The sequence below is a fragment of the Dicentrarchus labrax genome, unplaced genomic scaffold, assembly GCF_905237075.1.
Source record: "Dicentrarchus labrax unplaced genomic scaffold, dlabrax2021, whole genome shotgun sequence".
Lineage (NCBI taxonomy): Eukaryota > Metazoa > Chordata > Actinopteri > Moronidae > Dicentrarchus > Dicentrarchus labrax.
The window spans coordinates 1,421,227-1,445,430 of NW_026136717.1; the positions used below are offsets into that span (position 1 = coordinate 1,421,227).

The window sequence follows — 24,204 nt, forward strand, 5'->3', positions numbered from 1 at the left end:
CTTTTTCTACAACACAAGTCTGTTCAAAATATAGGTCAGTGTTACTCCACTATAATAAATCATATTGTGGCTGTCTGCAGCACACACTTTGGGAAATTAAAAAAACTTCTTGGTCCTCTTTGGGTAATTTTAGAGTACTGTTTTGTATTTCATGCTTTTCTTTACCCTTGTGAATGTGTACGTTTGGTCATTTTTATTTTACATAATACTTTTCTTTACCATGTTTTGTTACCTTTTCTTACCATTAAAATATGTAGAAATGCTCCAATAATATCTATAATGTTTAAGTAAGATTTTCAAAATGAATACAGCCTTTACTAGTGATGACACTTTCATATTAATTGCATATTACTGAACAATATGTTGTCATAATAGTTTACCTTCTTACCTTGCTGAAACACCATATGAATGTTTGCTCACAACTTAGCACTCCCATTTGGAGGTAAGTACCTGGTAATGATGTCAAAGTACCAAACCAGCATGTCTATTCTAACTGACTGATCAACGTTGTTCGAACTCAAAGCTGAAAACAATGTATTGAAAAAGTCAAAAGACCTTCTAAGCAAAGCAAAGACATTTATTCCATCAAAGTGGTGGAGGTCCTCCACTGAAAACGTCAATATACAGTGATTTATAAACAGATTTTGACTTTACGCGTGCTCCTGACTAGGTGTATGATTTATGTCCAGTCATAGCAAGAAGAAAGCCAGTATGTAGGATTTAGTGGCATCCTGTGGTAAAGTTGCAGATTCCAAGTAACTGAACATCGCTGTATTTGATGACCTGGGAATGAGAATGGGCTGTGTAGGAGAAACTACAGTGGCTGCAAAACTTGCAAAAAATGTGAAAGGTCCTATCTACAGCTAGTAATTGGTTTGTCCTTTCTGGGCTACTGTAAAGACATGGTGGTTCAACATGGCTTCAATAGAAGCAACTCACAACTTAATTTACATGTAGATAAAAACGGCCTATTCTAAGGTTATACATAAACATACCTATGAATATCATATTTCATTTCTGCAGGTAGGTCCTTTAACCTTTAAATCGAGATGGTGCAACTGTGTAACTATTAGGTAGGAATTATAACGCCAAGTTATGACTGATTTATCTTAATGCCAGGCGTAATCCCTGTTGGTGCAATCGGCCCTTGCTCTATAAAGCAGCAGTTCCCAACACCATGGCTGCAGACCATTACTAGGCCATGGTAAAGAATAACAGTAAGTTGTCAGCATCAGAGGTAGCCAGTCTGGTTTCAATCATTTTTAGCATTCAAATATATGTAAGAACACAACCTGACAGCTGCTAGGAGTAAGTTACCACAATGAAACACAAACTCCTGCCTCTGGCCCCATGTGAGACTAACCACTTGTGTTAAAAATAAACTCATGACCTGTCAAGAGCTGGAAAGGAAAGAGTGATTATGGCTGAAAACGATCAGTATATGTCTACAGTGACTTTATCACTGAACCCCAAAAAGAGTTTCCTTTGTGTTTTTTTCCTCTACATTCCAGCATGGGAGACTTGTTTCCACTCAGGAATGTTTATAAGCATGGCCATGAGGAGAGCTCAGCCTTGTTTCCACACAGTCAGGTATTGTATTACTTTTGCTGAATAGCTCCTAAATGTTTCCTACAAAACGTCCCATCAGTCATCGCCTATGACCTACATTTCAAGACGAGTAAACATGGACAAAATTATGAATAACCACACCATCGAGACATTACAGATGCTACAAAACAAAGTTCCAAGTTTCTGAAAACTTTATTTGGAGAAAAAAGTTGCTTCCAAAGGCTGATGTAGAGTATTGCTTTGTTGGCAACTTACATGTAAACATTTGGTTTTGTCGATGTGATAAAAGCATGAGTCTATTCACACTAAAAGCACAAATAGCTATGAACCACAGCACCAGCAGTGGTGAGACTACGTAAAAAATATGCTCACATTTTGTGCTCTTCGTTCCAACAGAGTACATCATTTAATCAACACACGTGGTTCACATTTGGTTATGGAAAGACATCTTACAGCATCAAGATCATGCCAACCATAAACCAGAGATACATGACAATTTTAAACATCTGCTTGGACACTGACACTCAGCTCTGAAATTAATGGCATATATTATATTCTGCTGAATGTTTTGTTGTGTTTATTGTAGAGGCTCATAAGGTCTGTTTGAAACTTACCTATTAACTAAAGCTGGTTAAAGGACCAGTGTGTAGGATTAAGTGGCAATTGATGGTTAAGGAGATTGCAACCAACTGAATACCACTTGCCTTTGAAACTACACTTTGTTAGGGTTAAAAACACAGCCCACAACAAGGCCCTATCTAGAGCCAGGGTTTGGTTTGTCCGTTCTGGGCTACTGTAGAAACATGGCAGTTCAACATAGAGGACTGTAGAGTCCTCCCATTTTAAGGTAACGAAAACATGATTCCTATGAAAACCTACCTATGAATACTATATAGCATTTCTGACAATGGATCCTCCTAAATGTACACACAAGACCTTAAAAGGAAAGCTTTAATAAAAGGGAAATTATTTTTCATCTCTGTGTACACTACTGAGATTGATCCAGGATTTTTTTAGCTTTAGCACAAAAACCTTTTGTTGGTTTCAGTAGCCAGCAGTCTTTTTATCTATGCAATGACTGTTGAAAATGAATATTTGTATAGTAAAATAAAATAAATGCCTTTATGTATTGTGACTGTCACTTCTAGTGACCCCTTGCCACAGAGATCCACAGAGAATTATTACAAACTCTGCAGTTTACCTCAGTGCTATGGAGCTTTTTAGCCTCTTTGGTTTTTTGGCCCACAACTTATTTTGGATCATCAACCTCATTTCTGCTGCTATTCTTAATGAAAAAGCTCTCAAAAACCCATGGTACACCACCTGCCGACAGACAGAGACAGAGGGGTTACAAACTGGTGAACATGGTGGAGCATTTAGCAGCTAAAGAGACAGATATTTTGTCTCAGAAGATGGTGGGGACCAAGCCAGAGTCAATATCAGTTACCGCTGCTTTAAGCACATATGAGGGTTAGCTAGCTAACAAAATTCTATTATAAAAAGATACAAATATTTGGATGAGTCGGTAATGAAATGGTCAGTTACCAGTAATTCTAGAGCACAGCAATGGTGCAGTATGCAGCGCTTGTGTTAGAAAAAACAAAAAACAATCAAGCAAGCTTCTCACTATTTCTGGCAAAAGGGAAGGACCTCCAATGTGGTCACTAGAGAACCCTGCTAAGGAACTGTATCATGCTCCATTTGCACCCATAGAGCATGATGTGGTTTGGACTGATGCCTATGCTGTGCCTCAGAGGTAGAGCGGGTCGTCCAATAATCGGAAAGTATTCTTGAGCAAGATACTGAACCCCAAATTGCTCCCTATGCATCGGTGGATGAATGTGTATGAATGAGTTAATTCCTTGTTTGATGGAACTAACCATCTTTGCCATCACTGTGTGAATGGTTGAAATGTTAAAGCGCTTTGAGTGGTCGGAAGACTAGAAAGGCACTATACAAGTACAGTCTGTTCATAATGTCTCTAGCTCAAGTACGCCTACAATATTATCTGAATTATGTTGTTCACTATATTTGGAAGTCAGTGGATCAATCAGTGGTCAAAAGCTAATACAGCATTACAAAGAAGATATCACAAACATAGCACGAAATGTGCTCAGGTCAGGGTCTGTGTCTCATTACATACATCAAAAAGACAACCTATCACAGATCCTCCTCAAGTTTTACATGAAAAATCTATAAGTTCCAATCTGGGAAGTTGCCCTCAAAACGCTTCAGCATTTTTCAAACAAAGTAGTCTGTGCAACAAGCACAGGTTATTTGTCCTATTGGTTGCCAGTTCTCACAAAAGTGGGTCTTGTCTAATAAAGAGCCGGGTAGAGGGCAGACAGTAAGGAGAAAGAAGATCACAAAAACTGCTGCTTGTTGAGACTGTGATGGACAATGGATGAGTTCAGTACACTATTGGCGATGCCCTGGGCCTGGCTCCAGTAAGCCAACTGCTGGGGACTAGTCAAGCTCACCGGGGTTCAGGTAGGCTCTGGTTCAAACTTGTTTTTGTTTCCTTGAATTTTGCTGTGCCATTTTGTAGTGTGATCAAGCACTTAATGCTGTGCATGTGAAGTGAAATACATACTTTGAAGGAGGCAATCTCTGAAATGGCTGTTCATTCTCTGTTTTATATTTCTAGGGTCAGATTATTTCTGTAGGGTTTTAGGATTAAGACCTGGAACAAGTAACCCAATTAGAACCAATGTCTTTCCGAGGTGATACAACCTTAGGGCTCTCCCCACTTAGTTTTACCAAAGATGAGGGTTTGAATATAGATCAACCAGAAATTCTGTCCAGGCCATGGAACAGTGGACTAGAGGAGTTAATGGACTTGTAGAGTGCTGGTGATCATGTCCCCCAGACACCTCAGACACTTTTTGGGAACTTTTTTGGAAAAAAAAAACCATGCTTAAGAGCATTATCAGAATACAATCATTTTGTTTTGTTTTTAAAAATTCAATAGCAATCGTATTAGTTCAACTGTACATTCATTAGGTTGCTTTTATCTTTTGTGATGTGCACCATATGATGTTGCCATTATTGCCTGATATTAAGATCATATTTTTGAGGTACTTGTGCAGTAAATTCTGCAGGTTGAAAAATGTAGAATCAAGTCAAATAATCAAGTATTTAACATACATTAAAGAGGTTAGGGTTTCTGTAGGGTGTACATGTGTGCATCTGTTCCTGGTCATTGACCTGGTCTGAGAAGGTGGGAGGTACAGCTGTATATCTTTGAAAAACTGCAATGTACCCGGTTGTCCATGGGCTCCTTTTACTTTGGTACAGTTAACAGCCAGTTTGCCAAAACTTCCACTGCACTGATGAAGAGCTTCCAACAACTGACGTCTTTGTTCACAAAAAAGGGACTTTAGATGTCGGTCCAACTCTGCAAGCTGTGCTTCAAATGTCTACTGCATAATAACGTCTGGTTCAATGTTAAAGAGTAGGTCATCATTGTCCCTCCTGACCTCCAGTAGCAAGGCTGTCTCCTCCTGCAGTGCCCCCTGCAGGTCAGCTGTGGTCATCAGAGGTTTTCCATTCAGTTTCACAATGATGTCACCATCTTTGATACCACCTCTGGAGACAAAGAGAGGGATGAAGACAGGCTGTTATGGGTAACCAATTCATTTTTACTTCAGAAATGAGAAGCAAATCATATACTGCTTTTGTTTGAGGAATTAATAAATAAATAAAACCTACTTATGGGCAGGTGAGTGAGGAACAACCTCGTGGACATAAATCCCACTGGTAACATCGGGGAAGTCTGGGTTCTGCTGTTTTAGCTCTTCAATTAACCTGGAACAAACAAATACACACTTTTTTAGAAGAAAGTCCATTATCTAAACAAATTCCCCAGTATTTATGAGATTTAATTATTTTAAGTCAGGAAGCAAGGGGTGTAGGCATACTAATACATACTGTATCATTTCTATTTAACCTTAATTTAAACAAGAAAGAAAAAAAGACAAAGGATTATAAAATACGCCAAATCATAATTAGCCAGAAGAGAAATCAACCAGTTTCTAAAACACAGATTTCAGGTTTCAGGCAGAGGAAGCAGAATGCATTACGCTTCAATTAGGCTAAGACAGGCCTCATTTTTGGAATATAAAAATTATTTCCGTTCAGCTTTTTTACAAGCTGCTGAATATGGAGCTTAGATGAAAGATTTATCTATTATGCTAAGTATGTTACAATGCTGAGAGGAAGGGATGTTAAAAGAGGATTCAAAATAGATCCTTGAGGGACATTTTTAGACACTGTTAAAAGAAAGCTGAAATATTATTTATTGAAAATGTAACAACAAGCAAGGAAAAATTATCTGCATGAAAGTATGTTATAATGGAGGAAGAGGAAGGGATGTTAAAAGAAGACTCAATATAAATCCTTGAGCTACACCTTGGCTACTTTCAAGAGCTTTTGATTTGAATGTTGCAGCTGTTATTGTGCTGTAACCTACTCAGGGCCAGTGGTTGTAGTGTGTTACATGCTTTGAAAAAAGCCAGAAGTTGAGTATTTAATATTGAAAATGAATTTGTATTCAATTTGCCACATGTCTCAACAACACAATAATTACAGACTTACGCTGGTGTAATAGTCAGCATCCTGATTCCAATGAAACGCTTCTTTATTGACCTCACATCTGAAAGAGGCTCCAGTTAGTTTCTGTATGCTCAGCAGGATACTCGCAGATGTTTAATGGTAGTGATGTCACTCACCTTTGCTGTGCTTATCGAGCGAATCATTGAGGAAGCGAGTGATCCTGTCGGAGGGAATGGCAAATGAGATCCCTGCTGCAACCTTCAGGGTGTTGATGCCGATCACCTCCCCATCCTCAAATACAGACACAGCAGGGCTCATTTTGAGATTGTTGGGATGAGGAGTACAGGAGTACAACAGTAGAAAAAGTTTCTACAGTTGCTGTCATCAAGAATAAGAGTTCAAGGGCACTATGTTCAAAGTTTATCAGACCCAAGCAGAGAAAGGTATTTCACAGCAATGAAAAAGCTTACCAAATTGACAAGAGGTCCTCCTGAATTTCCATACTGTGAAGGAAAACAGAAAGAAATGTATAAAAAATGTACAAAATGCACCGACCCCTTGTAATGACATTTTTACAACCAAATTGCAAATTGAAATAGAGCCATATTCCAGGCTGACTCTGCCTGGAAAATATACATCTACTGACTCAGAACACATGTTGTCTGCATTGCTATCTCACGTTGATAATAGCGTCTGTCTGGATGTAGTCCATGTCAGAGTCCCTTAGGCCCAGCTCTTTGCCGTCTCTCTGAGCAGTGCTGACGATGCCGGTGGTGACAGTGTTCTGGAGGGCGAAGGGGCTGCCGATCGCAACCACAAACTCCCCAGGCCTCAGGTCTGCACTGTGGCCCAGAAACAATATAGACAGCTTCGTCTGGGAGGAGGCAGGGAAAACAGACACAGGGGTAAGATAATATAGGATATAGGATATTTGGGCCATTTACAATCAAGGAAGCACAATCCAATTCTAATTTACCAAACAAGCTTTGCACACCAGTGTGTAGGATTTATTGTCATCTCGCAAAGAAGTGAAACTTGCAACATGCCCTACCTAGAGCCAGCTGCCTACTCTATCGAAAGTGTCCTGAAATAACTTCTGTTATCAATTGGCGCTATACAAATAAAATTTAATTTAACTGAATTGAATATGCTTTTGATATTTCTGTTGGACTGTTTCCAGAGGAGCACATTATATTGGTGAACAGTAAATTGTGAATGCTAACCTAAGCATACAAAAGTATAAAAATATGACCCTGCTAGTAAAAAGTTTAGAGTCCTAATCCAACATTTTTCACAGCTGTGATTTTCTACTCATGAATCTGTCACACACACAAAATGACCCTGTACCAGAAGCTTTTACTTTTACACTTTGCACGCTGGGGTTCAGGAAAACAAGGCTCTATGTGAGTTAAAAATAAAACTGAACTCTGCAAGAAACTGCAATGATGATGAGTCAGTTTGTGACACTTGAAAGCTTAAACGGCTATTTAACAGTTCTATGAATCCAGTGTGCAAGTATAGTAAAGAGAGGGTCAAAACATCACACAACCAACAATTCCAACATGTCTGGAACATTGTGAAGACAAATGTGAAATTAAGTATTGAAAACCACAAATTACAGCCTGATGATGAAAACAGCTGTAAAACATACAAAGTAAAGACAATAAATATACAATATTTGACTAGTGTAAGTGACCTAAAATATATACTACAGCTATGTACAAAATATACAAAAAAGTAAGAGACGTGAGAAAGTGTCCAGAAAGAAAAAAGGGAGGGGATGTGATGAAAAGAAGGGTTGAGGAAGTGAAAGGAAAGGGAGGAGAAGAATGGAGCTGAGTAGAAACACATGCTCAGCAGACAGAGGGTCTGACTGAGGGAGAGAAGGAATAAGCTGCTTTGTTTGAAGATTTATTTTAGGTGGAGTGTTTCGGATTGTGTTTCTCTCTCTCTCTCACTCCGCCCTGTCTTGGCCCTCGTCCAGTTCTCCTAGTTCTAATGCAGAGATGTCAACCTTCGGTCGTGATGGGTCCTGAGGTTCAAACCACATTTCATTTTTATTGAAAATCCCAAAGTTTCCAAAGATAACAAATCAGGCCCTGCAGCTCAATTTGGGGTAAATATGTGTAAAATGATAGACAAGGCATCTAGAATATTTCCATTTGATGGAATGTAGCATCCATAAAAATATGTCTGGGTCTAAACATTTCGGTAGTTTCAGTGAACTGTTGGAGTAATGGAGAAGTTACAAGAAAATATAAAATAGCAATACCCAATTTGAGGCAACATTGCAACATTCATCACATCTCAGCAACAATAATCCCAGGAAAAGCCTGCAAAATTCCGAAAGGACTGGTCTTCCCACCACCAGCTAACACTGATCCGTCTTCAAACTCCTCCTACCATCAGACCACAAGCCTGATTTCTCCCTTCACCTCTTCCTTCTGTGCCCTTCCTCTCCTTCTCCCTTCATCCCTCCTGCAGTACATCATCTTGTTTCACCTTCATTCCATAATAAGCAATAAACCATCCTGAATCCATATCCTTATTGCCGTGATCTTTGTTTGTTGGACAAGGAGCACCACTCATGATCTGTACAAATGTTCCAGGTAATGACTGACCTTATTCTTTGGGTGTCTTTAACCAAGTATTTTTATAGCCTAAACTAAACCATACACAGAATGCAGGATATGAACCTTGGTTTTTGATGTTGAGAGGCTAGAAAAGACTTATAGAAGATATATAATTAAAAAATGTAATAAATTAGTGAGTTAATGTGCAAATCATGCCTGGTTTATCAGCTGTGGCCAATATCCACCCAACAAATCAGCAAACTGCTACAACTTCAGCTGGGAATTTACGCAAGAGCAGCACACTAAAAAAATCCCCCTATAATCCCTCAGGTGGTATGAGCTGTGGATGTGCACCAGAGCTGGAAGTATTTGGTGTCACCCAGGGAGAGGTTTGTATTCTGGCTGTGGTCCATTACCCCACCCTTATTAACACCACCGTGAACCTGGACACATTAAACACATATGTTTAGTCTGCTGACCTTGACAAAATGCCAGTCAAAGATGAATTACCCTGCTGGAGTTTTACTGGAAGAAGGAATGCTAATGGAGGCAATGAGGAGGGTGGATTAAAGCCACCATGTGGAGTCATCACTGTAAACAAACCCTGTGTTGTTTAAATCCAAAGTTTCCAACCAAAATGTATTACGTGTATCATTAAGGCTTTGCAGACACTGAATTGTTTTTGTTGGGCTTTTTATTGCTTTTATGATAGAGACAGCTGAAGATAGACAGGAAAGGGGGACAAAGAGAGGGGATGACATGCAGCAAAGGGCTGCAAGTCGGATTCAAACCCTGGGCTGCTGCAGCAAAGGCTCAGCCATGATCAACCATGACATGGGACGCCAGCTCTACCCTCTGAGCTAACCAGGCGCCCTTGACTTGGTTTTAATTGGTTTTGAACCTGCGTTGTTTACATTGACATCTCCTTTTTTATTGATGCCTTTTATTGCAGTGTGACCACCACCAACTGCCTCCACCCTATGCATGTACCTTCTAAAATCCTACCCGTACAGAAATGCTGATGTGGTACTCCTAAACACCCACATAACTGTGTCTCTGTATAAACACATAGCTGAGAGAGCTAAAAAAACAACACTGAAAATTGATTTAAAACGGCAAAAGAAGTGGGGTTAGGGTTATGTTGTGTTTAGGGTTGGGGTTGTGCTGAATTAGGCTACTGGCACATTTTTTGGTCCAATTCAGGCACTGTTAGTAACTATAGAGTACTTGTACAACATGTGATACTAACTGACCTGCTTATCAAAACAGTGCTCGACAGCACCCCTAGTGGTCAAAAACACCACCAGATATATTTAAAGCACGGCTACATAACTTTGAAACTCCCCACAGAAAAAGTTGAATTTCAGTCAGACACTTGGTTGTTCCGTTATATTTAGCAAAAATGGCTCTGGTGTTTGAGGGAACTCATAATGAATCCAACTGTAATGCAGACTCTACTGATAGAGGAGCATAGACCAGGCCACGTCAAAACAATCAACTCTAATAAACTGACTAATAAACTCTAAAATATACTAAAGCCCCTACGAGGAACTTTAATTTTGTGTTGATTCTGGCACCCCATGTGGACAATAGCAGTAGTATTTCTACCACTTAGTTTAATTGATTTCAAGGGGAATCTGACCCGGTGGCATACATTAATAATAACTATAAAGCAATAGACAATCCTTTTGCTTATGCTATTTTTTGTTTATGTAGTATAAAGTAGTAAATTGAGACTGTTTCATAACCAGTTAAAACTCCTTTTGGCAGTTTTAACATAAATCTTAGGAGGAAGCTGCAGCAGCAATTGCTGATGCGCACATGCATGAATATGAATGGATGTTACTAGCCCCACAGCTGTGGATGAGCTATCATTGTGAATTATAAAGCCAATCACTGCCGTTGTGGCAGCAGAATCAAAACAATTTAATTCCTAGTTCAGATAATGCCGAACAGCTGTCAAATGGGAAGAGAATCAAGTTGCTTCAGTTTTTACAGTCAGCCATCTGTGGGTGGCTGTGGGTCAGAGGGTTGTCCACTAATCTGAAGGTTGTTGTGCTCCGTCTGCCACATGTCGAAGTATCCTTGAGCAAGATACTGAACCTCGAATTGCTCCGGATGCCGTGCATCGGTGTGTGAATGTGTATGAAAGGGTGAATGTGGCACGTAGTGTAAAAGCACTTTGAGTGGTCAGAAGACTAGAAAGGTGTTATACAAGTACAGGTCCATTTACCATCTGTATCCACATTCACATTTCAAGATATGTGCTGGGGTGTTTAACTTTAAACCATGAAGTGAGACTTTAAAAAAATAATTTTACAGCAAAAGTTATGTTAAATCACATCCTCCCAATGACTACACATTTTCTTCCAAGAACAACCATGCAAACTACTTCCTGCTTGTTGAGAAAATCCCACAGAGCTGTGACTCACCTGTGGATTGATTTTAATAGTAGCAATGTCTGACTTCTTGTCAATGTCTTTGATGCTGGCTTCGTATACATCACCATTGTGCATTTGGACCTTCAATAAGAACGGAAGAATGAGATTTTAATAGTTTTAGGATTTCAAATGAAAGCTAGTTCAAATCATAGGTTTTGGTTTGATCCATTTCTATGAAGTTAGCTTTAGATCAGGTGCAGTATATACAATACTTTCTAGTGTTAGTGCTTTATGTCTCAAGGCAAACCAAATACAATTCAATTTTAAGACTTAGTAAGAATTAAGTATATTTATTTAGCATATAATTTCAATGAGAAAACTGTGAATATTTAAAGTAGTGAAACATAAATGATCATAAATGAAAGAGTATTTCTGTACCTTGAGGTGCTGCTGACCCGACACTGGCGTGGTGCTGGAGACTACATGGGCGTTGGTAACAATCAGTCCGTTCTCTGACATCACAAACCCAGATCCACTGGATAGAGGGATGTTCCGACCAAAGAGAGGATGCCTGGGGCATGAATGAAAACATCAGTTAATTTAGCTGGATTACAGAGAGTAGCTGTGACTGCTGATTTATTTTGTTCCATTATCTCAAGTTTGAGGGCTGAGAATGATTTTCAAGGTTATATTTATAGTAATCATGATTAGATCTTGCACTAATGTGAATAATTAAAGTCTAGCCAATTAAGCGTCACACATGATTTAGCAGCAGTTAAAAGACCCTGGTAAACACATTAGCCTTTTACTGAGGATGGCAAATTTAGTGTGTACATAGCTCAGTGTGTGAGTCAAGGCAGTACTTTAATAAGCTGTAGTATCCAAGGGTTGGATTAATTCTACCTCTAGAAACCCATTTGTTAAACCTAAAAGCAAAGTTGTTTTTCATGGATTCTAAAACTTGACCTTTAACATGTTCCAAACAAACAAGATAACATAATATGGTGGCCTTGAAGCGCAAGTGCAACCGCAAATAGGAAAACACAACAAGATAATCAGAAAACACAAAAAAAAACACAATGTTTTTCCTGCTTGCTGTTGTGATTTGCACTTTCAGGCCACCGTACGTAACCCTTACAAACAATCACACAAACAAACAGACACAGTCTGTACCTGAGGAAGAGTTCGATGTGGACCACAGCAGGAGCGATTTTCTCCACCACGTCAGCTATGAAGTTGAACTTGTAACGCGGGCTGGCAGCTTGTGAAGGACCTATACTGGCAAGAAGAATAATGTATTTCAGTAAACAGTCAGCACTTTGATTTACAAATCATTAAATTAAGATTGACATAAGCCAGATGAAAGCGTGTTACAGTGATCTAACTGGGAAGTCAATAAAACATGGATGACTTTGTCAGTGTCGTGAATTGTAAGCAGGCTACATAAGGAACTCAGGAAATGTTGAACTGATTTGACAGTATGAATAGGAGCTATATATATATATATATATATATATATATATATACAGATGCATGGTTTTTGCAAGAATCCACTAACCTGTACGAAAACAACCAATCAGTTGTTGATTGTTGAGTCTCATTCCCAGCATTGGCATTTGATGTCCTGGGAATGAGACTCAACAATCAACTATCTTTCTCAGCTCTGATTGGTTGTTTTCATCCAGGCCCGATGAATTTGCAAATACCATTAGGAGCACTAGGAGGAGCCAGAAGAACCAGATTTTTTCACAGATTATCCGTCTCAAGTACTACTGTCAGAATATAGTGAAAGGACACACTCCTGGGAGAAAGTCCTGTGTTTAATTGACCTATCCATTTACCCCAACCACCTCCTTACACTGACTTTGTCGATCTCGACATTACGTCATCTGACGTGGATGGGTTACACTGGAGTTACACGAAAGCCTGTTGAGTCTCAAACAGACGCTAAAGGATGGCACATGTGTGCGCCGGTTTTTGACACCCTGGGACTGAGAATGGGCTGAAACTTCACGTTAGAGAGTTTCAAAAGAAACCATGTAAGTGCAGAATCACTGAACTAGACAGAATGTCATAGTGGCACAAAACAGTCTTATTACTGTTGGCAGAGGCCAAGCTGACATTTTTCAATTGATTTTTCACTCTGAGCTCTCTGATTTAATTCCTGAAATATGCAGTGTCCAATGTAAAATGGGTAAATCTGAGTCAGGACATAGCAAATGAGTCCTGTGAACCCGCCTGACGGCACAAACTTGGCATCACTCATGGAAGAAGTTTAATTTGCCAGGGGTCATGTTGTGACCTCCAGCACTGTTCAACCAGTAATAATAAGTTACAGCCCACAGTCTACAGCTGCACTGTGCGCTGCTGAGCCAAGTCAGCCATTGAGGAAAATGTGGTTTGTTACTTTAGACTAAAAACAGATTCCTGAATGATAGGCAGAATGCAACCAAGAATGAATCTAGAGTAATGGACATTTTAAAAAAATTGAGTATTGACAAGTTTTACTCTGATGAATTACATCACATGGCCAAGTGACACTGGTCTTTGAATGTGAAAAGACAAAAGGTTTTGCCATTAACTAGGTAGTGTACACTTCAATAAGAAAAAGAGGAGTTGCTGCTGGTAGAAAGCTAAAAGACTCCCTCTGTGTATGAGGATTTTTCTCCAGAGAGACACACTGACCAGATGGAGGGTTTAAAACAGCACATGTGAAAGCTTTCATGACCGGCATGAAGTTTAAATCACTTACACTGAGGAAAACTGAGATGTATGGTATTTGATCAAATTTAGTTTTAAAACTGCAGTAGGTAATTATAAATAAAAAAACTTTTTGTCATATTTGCTGTAACTTTCACTATATCCTGACAGTAGAACATGTGACAGATAATTGGGGAACAAATCAGGTTCCTCTGACTCCTCCTAGTGCTCCTTACGGCATTTGTGAGAATCCACCAGGCCCATACGAAAACCAATCAGAGCCAAGACAGATAGCTCACTGTTGATTCTCAAACAGAGGCTAAAGGGTGTCTCATGTGTGCGCCGGTTATTGACACCCTCGGACTGAGAACAGGCTGAAACTTCACATCCTAGTGTACGCCACGAACCCAAAGCGTCTTTCTATCTTTCTCAGCTCAGTTTATCTGTCTCATGTACTACTGTCAGGATATAGTGAAATTTATTTTTTGTAATTTAGGGCATTTTCTAAATGGATGATTTGGTAAATGGACCTGTACTTGTATAGCGCCTTTCTAGTCTTCCGACCACTTAAAGCGCTTTTACACTACGTGCCACATTCACCCTTTCACACAGCGATGGCAAAGTCCATCGAACAGAAACTAACTCATTCATACACATTCACACACCGATGCACAGCACAGCATCGGGAGCAATTTGGGGTTCTGTATCTTGTTTAAGGATACTTTGACATGTGGCGGGAGGAGCCAGGGATCGAACCAACAACCTTCCAATTAGGGGACGACCCGCTCTGCCTCTGAGCCACAGCCGATTTGGGAGTTGGGAATTGCAGGTCAGTCAGCCATTTATTTTTAGTTTACCACGCCCGAAAGGATGTAATGCTCCAGTGACTGAGTGTGTGTGTGTGTGTGTGTGTGTGTGTATGTGTGCCAGCCACATACCCTTTAAACCCTGACAAAATAAATGGTTTGTGATCAAAGACAAATGTAAAAAGAGTCTGCCACAACTCTGGGCTGCAGTTACTTCCTGTTTCCTCCGTTGATATCTCTCATTCGGATATGTGTCTGTGTGTGTTTGAGATGATTGTTACCTCCTGTGTTGGGAACAGCACTAAGCTGGTTTAATTCATACTTAATAGATCGTTCGCAGTTTGTACATGTTAACGATGAATCTTCAATAAATATTACAGTTAGTCATGGAGTTCCACAAGGTTCTGTACTTGGACCAATACTACTTACTTTATATATGCTCCCTTTAGGCAACATTATTAGGAATCGCTCCATTAACTTTCATTGCTATGCAGATGATACGCAGTTATATCTATCGATTAAGCTCGATGAAATGAATCAATTATCTAAATTACAAACATGTCTTAAGGACATAAAATCCTGGATGAGCTGCAATTTTCTGATGTTAAACTCAGAAAAAAACGAAATTCTTATACTTGGCCCCAAAAACCTTAGAGACTCACTGTCTAAAGATATAGCTACTCTAGATGGCATTATCTTGGCCTCGAGCACCACTGTCAGGAATCTTGGAGTTATCTTTGATCAGGACATGTCATTTAATTCCCACATAAAGCAAACCTCCAGGACTGCCATCTTTCATTTACGTAATATTACAAAAATTAGACACATCCTATCACAGACAGATGCAGAAAAACTAATCCATGCATTTGTTACTTCTAGGCTGGATTACTGCAACTCTTTATTATCAGGTTGCCCCAATAAGTCCATTAAGACGCTCCAATTAATTCAGAACCCTGCAGCACGAGTACTGACAGGAACTAGGAAAAGAGATCACATCTCTCCTGTACTAGCTTCTCTGCACTGGCTCCCTGTAAAATTTAGAATAGAATTTAAAACCCTCCTCCTCACCTACAAAGCTCTTCATGGTCAGGCCCCTTCATATCTTAAAGAGCTCATAGTACCCTATTACCCCACTAGAACACGGCATTCTCTGAATGCTGGGCTACTTGTGGTTCCTTTTGTGGTTTCATGTCCCATTAATGCATGTTACTAACTTTACTTCTATTAGTATTATTATTATTATTAATATAATTATTACTACAGTTACCATTATTACAATTGTCACTACTCATTGTCCCCCATCGTTGCTGTTGTCGTTGTCATTGTCTTCTTCATGTTCATCATCATCAGTCACTACTATTGGTGTAGTTGTTGCTACTGTTGTTGCTGTGCACCTGTCTGTCTGTCTGTCTCTGTTTCTGTCTGTCTCTCTCTCTCTCTCTTTCTCACCCCAACTGGTCGAGGCAGACGAACACCCACCTAGAGCTGAAGGGTCTGTCCTAGGTTTGTGCCTCTTAACAGGCAGTTTTTCCTTGCCCCCGTCGCCAAGTACTTGCTCATGATGGTACTGTTGGGTCTCTGTAAATGTTATAACGAGTTCGGTCTAGACCTGCTCCATTTAAAAAAGTGTCCTGAGATAACTTCTGTTATGAATTGGCGCTATACAAATAAAATTGAATTGAATTGAATTGAATTGATCAGATTGGCATCACATTTACTGTGGGTATTCTAGGTCCTTAAAGGATGGTTCCAAATAGTTTTGTGACCCCTGACTACTCCTTTAGCATCAGCATCAGGGTAAATCTTCCACAAAAAATATATATATAAATCTAATGGGATTCATGCTCCCCAACAAAATCTACCAGGCCCGGACGAAAACAACCAATCAAGGTAGTTGATCGCTGAGTCTCATTGCCAGCATCGATATTTGACGACCTGGTAATGAGACTCAGCAATCAACTATCTTCAAGCCCCCAACCCACAGCGTCTTTGCATCTTTCTCGACTGTGATTGGTTGTTTTCATTCAGGCCCGGTGGATTCCTGCAAATGCCATTAGGAGCACTAAGAGGAGCCAGAGGAACCTGATTTTTTCACAGATTATCTGTCTCATGTACTACTGTCAGGATATAGTGAAAGTTTCAGTGACTGTGATAAAAAGTTATTTTTATAAAAATGACCTACTGCAGCTTTAAAAAGTCATCTAATCCTACGACCTCATAAAAAAGTCCAGAATCTATGAATATGAAAATGTTTTCATTTCTAAGGTTTTCCTACTGGAAACAAGAAGTCTCCTCACATGGATCATGAGCCTCATATTCCACACACTTAACCACAATTAACCATCAATGGTCATAGCAAAACCCTCATAAATATGAATATACATATTGCAGAAAAATGCAGATGTGACACAAACTACAGAGTGAGAGGCTGATGGCTGCAGACTTTTCAAACATAAGACAATTTCTGACATTAAACAAAGTGGTCTGACATGGAGGTGGATGTCAAGAAGAAGTAGAACATTTAGGAGGATTAATCATAATTCATGCAGAAAACAAATATAGTATTCATAGACATGTTGAACAGCCATGTTTATACAGTAGCACAGAATGGACAAATCAAACACTAGCTCTAGATAGGGCATGTATGACATTAAAACATTTGTATTTCAGTGTATGGAGTCAAACTGGGATTCTCTGGGGAATAATTTTAAATACATGTACACAAAAGGTTGTTTTAGGCAGTGGCAGACCATAGACCATTTATGCTACTTTCATTTTACTTTCAGCATTTGCATGGCTATGAGAAATGGAAATCAGGAGTGCACACATTCTTACACGAGAGCATACTTTACAACAGTAAAGCCAACACACATGATGATGACGTGATCCCAGTCCTAATAATTATAATTATTATTATTATCCCATATTAACAATACAAAACAAATGTGTCATAACAAATCCCCCCTGAAAGACCCATTTTAACTGCAGTAACCGCATTATGTCACCATCAGTATTACATTTATTATGTCTTTTTTTGTTTGTTTGTTTCACTTGTTGTCATTTCTTTGATTATTTTATTCCTGTTTATCATTGTTGTATCTGTAGTCACTATTGTTCAGCTTTTGTTTTTGCCTAAGAAATTAAAAAACACAAAAAAAACAGGCTACAAATTCAGTCTATTCAAGTGAGCACAGTGTGCTGAAATAGACTGAGCTCAGTGGATAGAGGAGATCTGCCTGGAAACTGTTGTCTGGAAACCGGTCTACCTTTGTTCGGAACAGTGTGGTAACACTTCCTCCAAGCAGCGGTCATGGTCTACTTTTCCAAGTTAAGAATACAACACAGTCTGTGTGAGAGAATGTAGGACAAACGAAGAAAGCAACAGAGCCTGTAGAGAAGTTAACGGCCAGTAACTATTCTCCCCATTTGGTTTTGTGTGGAGACAGTAAACTGTTGGGAACTGAAGGCAGGAGCATGTACATCAGTGTAACAGAGGAAATGAGAAACATGTACATGTAAGTGTGGACAGACAGTAAAATAACACATGCTGGCATTGTTCCACAGGATACTGCTCGTTTGTGTGCTTGCACTGCGTGTGTGTCTGCCAGAGCTATAACCCCACCATCACGGCCACCATATTTATTGACGGTGTATTTTCTGAAGCTGGGTATTTACTTAGCGCGGACAGAGTTCGTTCCAGTGCTCTGCTGCTGATTAACACCTGATGTGGCTCAGATGGTTCTTTCACATGACTGCAAAGCAGTGGGGGACAAAGGAAAGTGAAGGTTCTCTGCTTGAAATAATGGTTGAAGAAAACCATAAAAATATTTCTAAGGGTTCTAATCGCACGCAGTTCTTCCTGAACGACAGGAAGGTGATGGCAGCTAACAGAATGTGAATCCTGCTGTAAACTCAACATAAATCCTTTTCTGCTACTTCAGTATGTGTCTCAAACAGCTCTCTAACTCACAGATAGACTTTCTAAATACAAAGTGTCTCCCTGGACGGGTCTTAAATAGAAGCGTTTAAACCTCTGCTAGAGAATAAAATCCTGTTGAATAGCAGCAGCCATTTTGATATAATAGTAAGGTAAACACGGGTGTTACTAACTAATTAAGGTTCTGTGCACAAAAGCAGCTGTTTGCCCTACTGTTGCTCTAAGTAAAAATGGCTGCTGTGAAAAAGATCTATGGGGCTTAAGAGTTTATAGCCATGCTAGCAGCTCTAAGAAGATATACGGTAATACTCATTGTAAAGGAAACAAATTATAAGATTGTTCAAATTTCAGGTTGAAAGTAAAGTTATTGTAAAAATGGTGAAGTAAATGTAAAAAATGGTAGTGGTTACTTAGTAGTTGCTAACATGTTCCAATAAGACAATGCTCACATACTGATGTTTAGCATATTGTTCACCATACTCAGCAGCTTGGTTTAGTGTGTTAGCATGGTAATCGCTTCTAATAAGCACTGGGCTAATGTGACTAGATGCCCCAGTAAGTCCGGGACTGTCCAGGTTCCAAGTTGGGTGTCCCAAGTCCCAGCAAATATCTGTAAAACACTAAAATGTCCCGGTTTCACCACAATTAAAACAAACATTTCCACTTACATAGATGTTTTTCATGTTCTGTCCCTTGTTTCCTTAAGAGCTACAGGAGGCTTACTCACTTACTTACTACTGCATTCATCCTGATGAAAACGCCTATGGGTTTTGTAACTTGTGGTACACTTTAAGGACCAGTGTGTAAGATTTGTTGGCATCTAGCGGTGAGATTGCAAACTGCAATTAACTGAAACCCCTTAATATGTTAAGCTTTAGGAAATACACTGCATTGTAATGTTAAATGCTAAACTAAAGAACTAATAGAAAACCTCTGTAGAACCATACAGATTATTTGTGCAGCAATGGTGCCATATTTAGCAAGCGGAAAGGAGAAATGACAATGATCAAGAACAGTGGAAAAAATCCTGAATGCCTCTTATATTCCATCTCTGCCGATAGAGCCTCATACATGTTCCATGCTTGGACCAATTCTATTCACTTTATATATGCTTCCCTTAGGCAGCATTATTAGGAATCATTCCATTAACTGTCATTGTTATGCAGATGGTAAATGGTAAATGGACCTGTACTTGTATAGCGCTTTTCTGGTTTTTGGACCACTCAAAGGTTTTCGCTTTTACACTACATGCCACATTTCCCCGTTCACACACATTCACTCAGTGATGGAAAAGTCCATCAAACAGAAACAAAATCATTCATATACATTCACACACCGATGCACAGCATCGGGAGCAATGCAGGGTTCAGTATTTTGCTCATTCATACTTCGACACGTGGCAGGAGGAGCCAGGGATCGAACCAACGACCTCCCGATTAGTGGACGACCTGTTCTGCCTCTCTCTGAGCCACCAGATGATACCCAGTTATATCTATCAATCAGACCGATGAAATTAATCAGTTATCTAAATATCAAGCATGTCTTAAGGACATAAAAACCTGGATGAGCTGCAATTTTCTGATGTTAAACAAGTTCTTGTACTTGGCCCCAAAACACTTCCGAAAGATATAGTTACTCTAGATGGTATAACCTTGGCATCTTTGATGAGGTTATGTCCTTTAACTCCCACATAAAGCAAACCTCTTATACTGTCTTTTTTAAATTTACATAACATTACAAAAATTAGACACATCCTGTAACAGACGGATGCAGAAAAACTAATCCATGCATTTGTTACTTCTAGGCTGGATTACTGCAACTCCTTATTACCAGGTTGCCTCAATAAGTCCATTCAAACGCTCCAATTAATTCAGAACGCTGCAGCACGAGTACTGACAGGAACTAGAAAAAGAGATCACATCTCTCCTGTACTGGCTTCTCTGCATTGGCTCCCTGTAAAATTTAGAATAGAATTTAAAATCCTGGAACCAGCTTCCAGTTGTGGTTCGGGAGGCAGACACCCTCTCCACATTTAAGAGTAGGCTTAAGACATTCCTCTTTGATAAAGCTAAGCCAAGTGCTTGCTCTGCTCTTGCTTGGGTCTCTGTAAATAATTTTATAAGGAGTACGGTCTAGACCTGCTCTATTTGAAAAGTGTCCTGAAATTCTGTTATGAATTTGCGCTATACAAATAAAATTGAAATGAATTGAATTGAATGTTACACACTCGACCTTTAAGGGTCCTGTTTTGGGGGTTTGAAAATATAGTCACTATAAGTTGAGGGCTGCCGGGATTAGTTTTGCAGTTATTTGGTCATAAACCAAAGTTTTGGACAAAAAACAAATTCATCTATTAGTTGTTGAGACATTTTAAAGGATAAGTGAACAAATTGAGATCACCAGTGTCACAGAGTCTTTTAGATGCATCTTTTGGGGATAATGAATGTCTACACAAAGAGTTCTTGGCAATCCATCTAGCAGTTGCCAAGACTCAGTTGAGGCAGAAGGTCGCCACTGAGAGCCGTGGTCTGCTCGAGGAACTTTTTCTGTCGCCAAGTGCTTGCTCATGGTGGGAACTGTTGGGTCTCTGTAAATCATTTTATAAGGAGTATGGTCTAGACCCGCTCTATTTGAAAAGTGTCCTGAGATAACTTTTGTTATCTCAGGACACTCAGGACAGTGGTTTGATGGACCAACTGAATAAAATTGCCATCTCTTGAGCCACACATTATGTTAGTTAGAAACGTCTAGAATGTTCTCACGTTCTCTTATGAACCAAAAGTAATATGCCATTATGGAACAGTCCTATGTCATCCTCTACCAGCCCTAGACAGACCAGTACTGGTCATGTATTATTTTCGAAAGCAGTGTGGATCAAAACTGCTACAAACTCAGTTTATGGAGTCAGCCCCCTTCCCTGTCTGACCACACACCCATGTTAACATAGAATCTCCTCACACTGTTTTAAAGGAACATCATTTCATGAAGCCACTCCACTCTCTGACAGAAACAATGTATACAGAGCCTGCAGCGTTCCACACTCCAACACATGAACTCTGTTTGGGTTGAGGGACTTTCTAGGCCAGTCTGCGAGAAGGAATAACAGCATTTTTACTGGAGGTGTGGTTAATTCTCACTGTCTGCTCTGTTCCAAATAACTGCTTTTACAGGTGATTAAACCTGCACCTGCCCTCTAACCAGTGTTTATTGCTGCTGTGAAGTGTTACTCTGGTAACCAAACCTCATTAATCTGGCTCTCATTAATGTGGAAACAGTTGGTGACAGACACAGGGCAGTTTATTGAGGTCTACTGATGAGTCAACATGATATTGTGGGAACACTTTCTGCATTTCTACAGCCCAGAGCTCAGGAAAGATACTAAATGGATTTTTTTAGTAAGACTGGATTGTCTTATGAGCGTGACTGTAGTGTCACATTTGCACTGGATAAAACTGTAACCCGTTCGGTAGGGCTGAGCAAGTATCCGGTTCAGATAATGTACTGTAAGTATGAGTATAATCATACAAAGTAAAATATGTCAATATCCGTATTTGTACTGCAACTCTCTGGACTGGAGGAGGGCAGAATTTGTTTGTACCCGGTAAAACCAAGATGAATTACAATCCCGTTTGTGATTCGACCAACAAAAAATTTGTAATTTTACCTGGACATGAGAAACTTGAAATGAGGCCCAATGGGGTAAACAATCTAATATATTGGGACATATTGTTTTTTAGAGATTTGACCAAAAGAATTATAATTTATACTTTAAATTAGTTTCTTGAAAAACTGTATCAGTGCTCTGATACAGTTTATTTGCCTCACAGATAACATTTCTATATGGATATTTACAGTTACTTATCAGTTTAGCCAGTATTTTAGCCGGGCCTATTTATCGGTTGTCACTTTTAACTCCAAATTGAAACTGCTACTTAAATGTGGAAACCTATTGCACATAACAAAACATCACTCTAATGCCCCGTTGACATATCAGCGACGAAAAGATATTCATACACCAAACTGTAAACCATAATGTGAAGCATTTTGGTTTAGAAATGGAAAAAATAAATAGTGAGTGTTAGTGAATAATGTTTATATATAGTATTTGACCATATAATTTTAATGTAATCGTAGAAAGAATTCTACGACGTATTGCTGTACAGTTCTGGAAACCACAGCTGCCAGTTTTTTACAGTAAAAATAACTTAAACATTTTTTTTTTTAAAGGACTGGTAAAGGCAATAGAGTCCTATAAAACTTATTCCGGCCCTGTCAAGTGCTTCCTATTATTGTCTGGTTTACCAAATAATGAAGCCATCATTGCGTAAATCGTACCTATGCTGGTCTCACACGGTCCTTTCTGGATCTGGGTGATGCCCGGCAGTCCCTGCTGCAGAGCCTTCCTGCTGGTCGCCTTCAGCTGGCACACGTTGCCGTACGTCTTCCCGTCGCTGCCGCACACTTCCTGGCTGAACTTGCACTGACAGAGGCCCTTGGAGAGCCGTTTGCCCGCCGGATGTTTGCATTCCAGTCCGTCCCCGCACGGTAGGTCGTCCTTGCGGCCGCACGGTTCTCCCTCTCCCTGGGCGCATACCAGGCAACAGTTGCAGCGGTCCGGCACGTAGCCGCTGGGGCAGCTGGGGCTCGGGCAGGTACTCACATCGCACCGCGTTGGACACTTGGCTTTCGGCTCTGCGCCGGCAGACTCCTTGAGGTAAAGGAGCACAGCTGCGTACAGGAGGATTTGCATTTTCAATGGAGGATTTTGAGCGGAGAGAAACTAAGAAAAGTGAGGAGAAGTTTACGCGGAGATCATATTCCAGCGCATCACTTTCGGGAGGCTTTACAGATGGGAATTCACTTACACGGAAGACAGAATGATAGATGTCCCGTTAATGTTGCAAAATACATCGATTAAAGCGATCCTGATACCGGAACTTGGACGGTGCAGCTGTAGCCGTGCGTAATTGCGCGTCCAGCGACAACAAAGCACCAGAGGACTGAGACTGGATGTGATGTTTTCTGCCTTGCCTTTGCCCAGGCTGAGTGAACATACACTCAGTTGCAGGGTGAGTGCCTCTTGCAGTGAAGCTGGTCAGAGAGAGAGGGAGAAGATGTGGAGAGCAGCTGCGCTCCTGGAGGCGTGGCGACGGAGCTCAGATGTTGGCAACATCCGTGTGGCCGCGTATGACCTCAGAATTCGATTTTAAAGTCACATTCTGCCTTATTTCTGGTGGGTCTGGTAGGGACAGTCAGAGGGGGCGCAGAGGGGGCGCACTGGGGTCAAGAGTGCACCAAATTCCTAATTAGGATTTATTATATTTCATGCATTCCATTAACTGTAAATGTTCCCAAGATTACTAAATGGTGTTTAAAAGCACCAACTCATAAAAGGGATCAAGATGTTTTGGCTTCACTTTTGGGGAGCTGTAATATCAACATCTTTATTTATGTTGATGTTCTATACACAACGGCCATTAAATTAACTGCAGTTAGCGTCCTGCTGCCAGCTCCTAATAACATACAAGAATCCACCGGACCTGGACAAACGCAACCAATCAGAGAAAGTTAAAAAATGAAGCTTTGCCTTGGAGGCTTGAATATTGTTGATTGTTGAGTCTCATTCCCAGGGTCCCAAAGTGTCTATTCGAAGGCCCCTAATTGTGAAACATAACTTCTGCCAC

General features: G+C 40.0%; 1 protein-coding gene and 1 long non-coding RNA gene across 3 annotated transcripts in view; one reads left to right on the forward strand and one right to left on the reverse strand.

Moving 5' to 3' along the window:
• The window catches only part of LOC127349486 (uncharacterized), a 228,663-nt gene that overhangs the window by 173,010 nt on the left and 31,449 nt on the right, over positions 1 to 24,204 (forward strand). The window lies entirely within an intron of this gene.
• Positions 1,743 to 23,628, reverse strand: htra3b (HtrA serine peptidase 3b). Its single transcript, XM_051375231.1, has 10 exons — positions 22,856 to 23,628; positions 12,251 to 12,350; positions 11,516 to 11,648; positions 11,129 to 11,218; positions 6,803 to 6,997; positions 6,594 to 6,626; positions 6,300 to 6,414; positions 6,166 to 6,223; positions 5,281 to 5,376; positions 1,743 to 5,157 (listed from the first exon to the last, which is right to left on the reverse strand). Exons 1-10 carry the CDS (start codon positions 23,268 to 23,270, stop codon positions 4,989 to 4,991), a joined length of 1,404 nt encoding a protein of 467 aa, XP_051231191.1. The 5' UTR covers positions 23,271 to 23,628; the 3' UTR covers positions 1,743 to 4,988.

Coding starts and splice junctions, on each gene's coding strand:
- htra3b (XM_051375231.1), bottom strand. CDS start 23,270: ATGCAAATCCTCCTGTACGCAGCTGTGCTCCTTTACCTCAAGGAGTCT. Junction 12,351..22,855: donor ACCGTGTGAGACCAGCATAG/GTACGATTTACG, acceptor TTGCCAGTATAG/GTCCTTCACAAGCTGCCAGC. Junction 11,219..11,515: donor CGGGTCAGCAGCACCTCAAG/GTACAGAAATAC, acceptor TTCTTATTGAAG/GTCCAAATGCACAATGGTGA.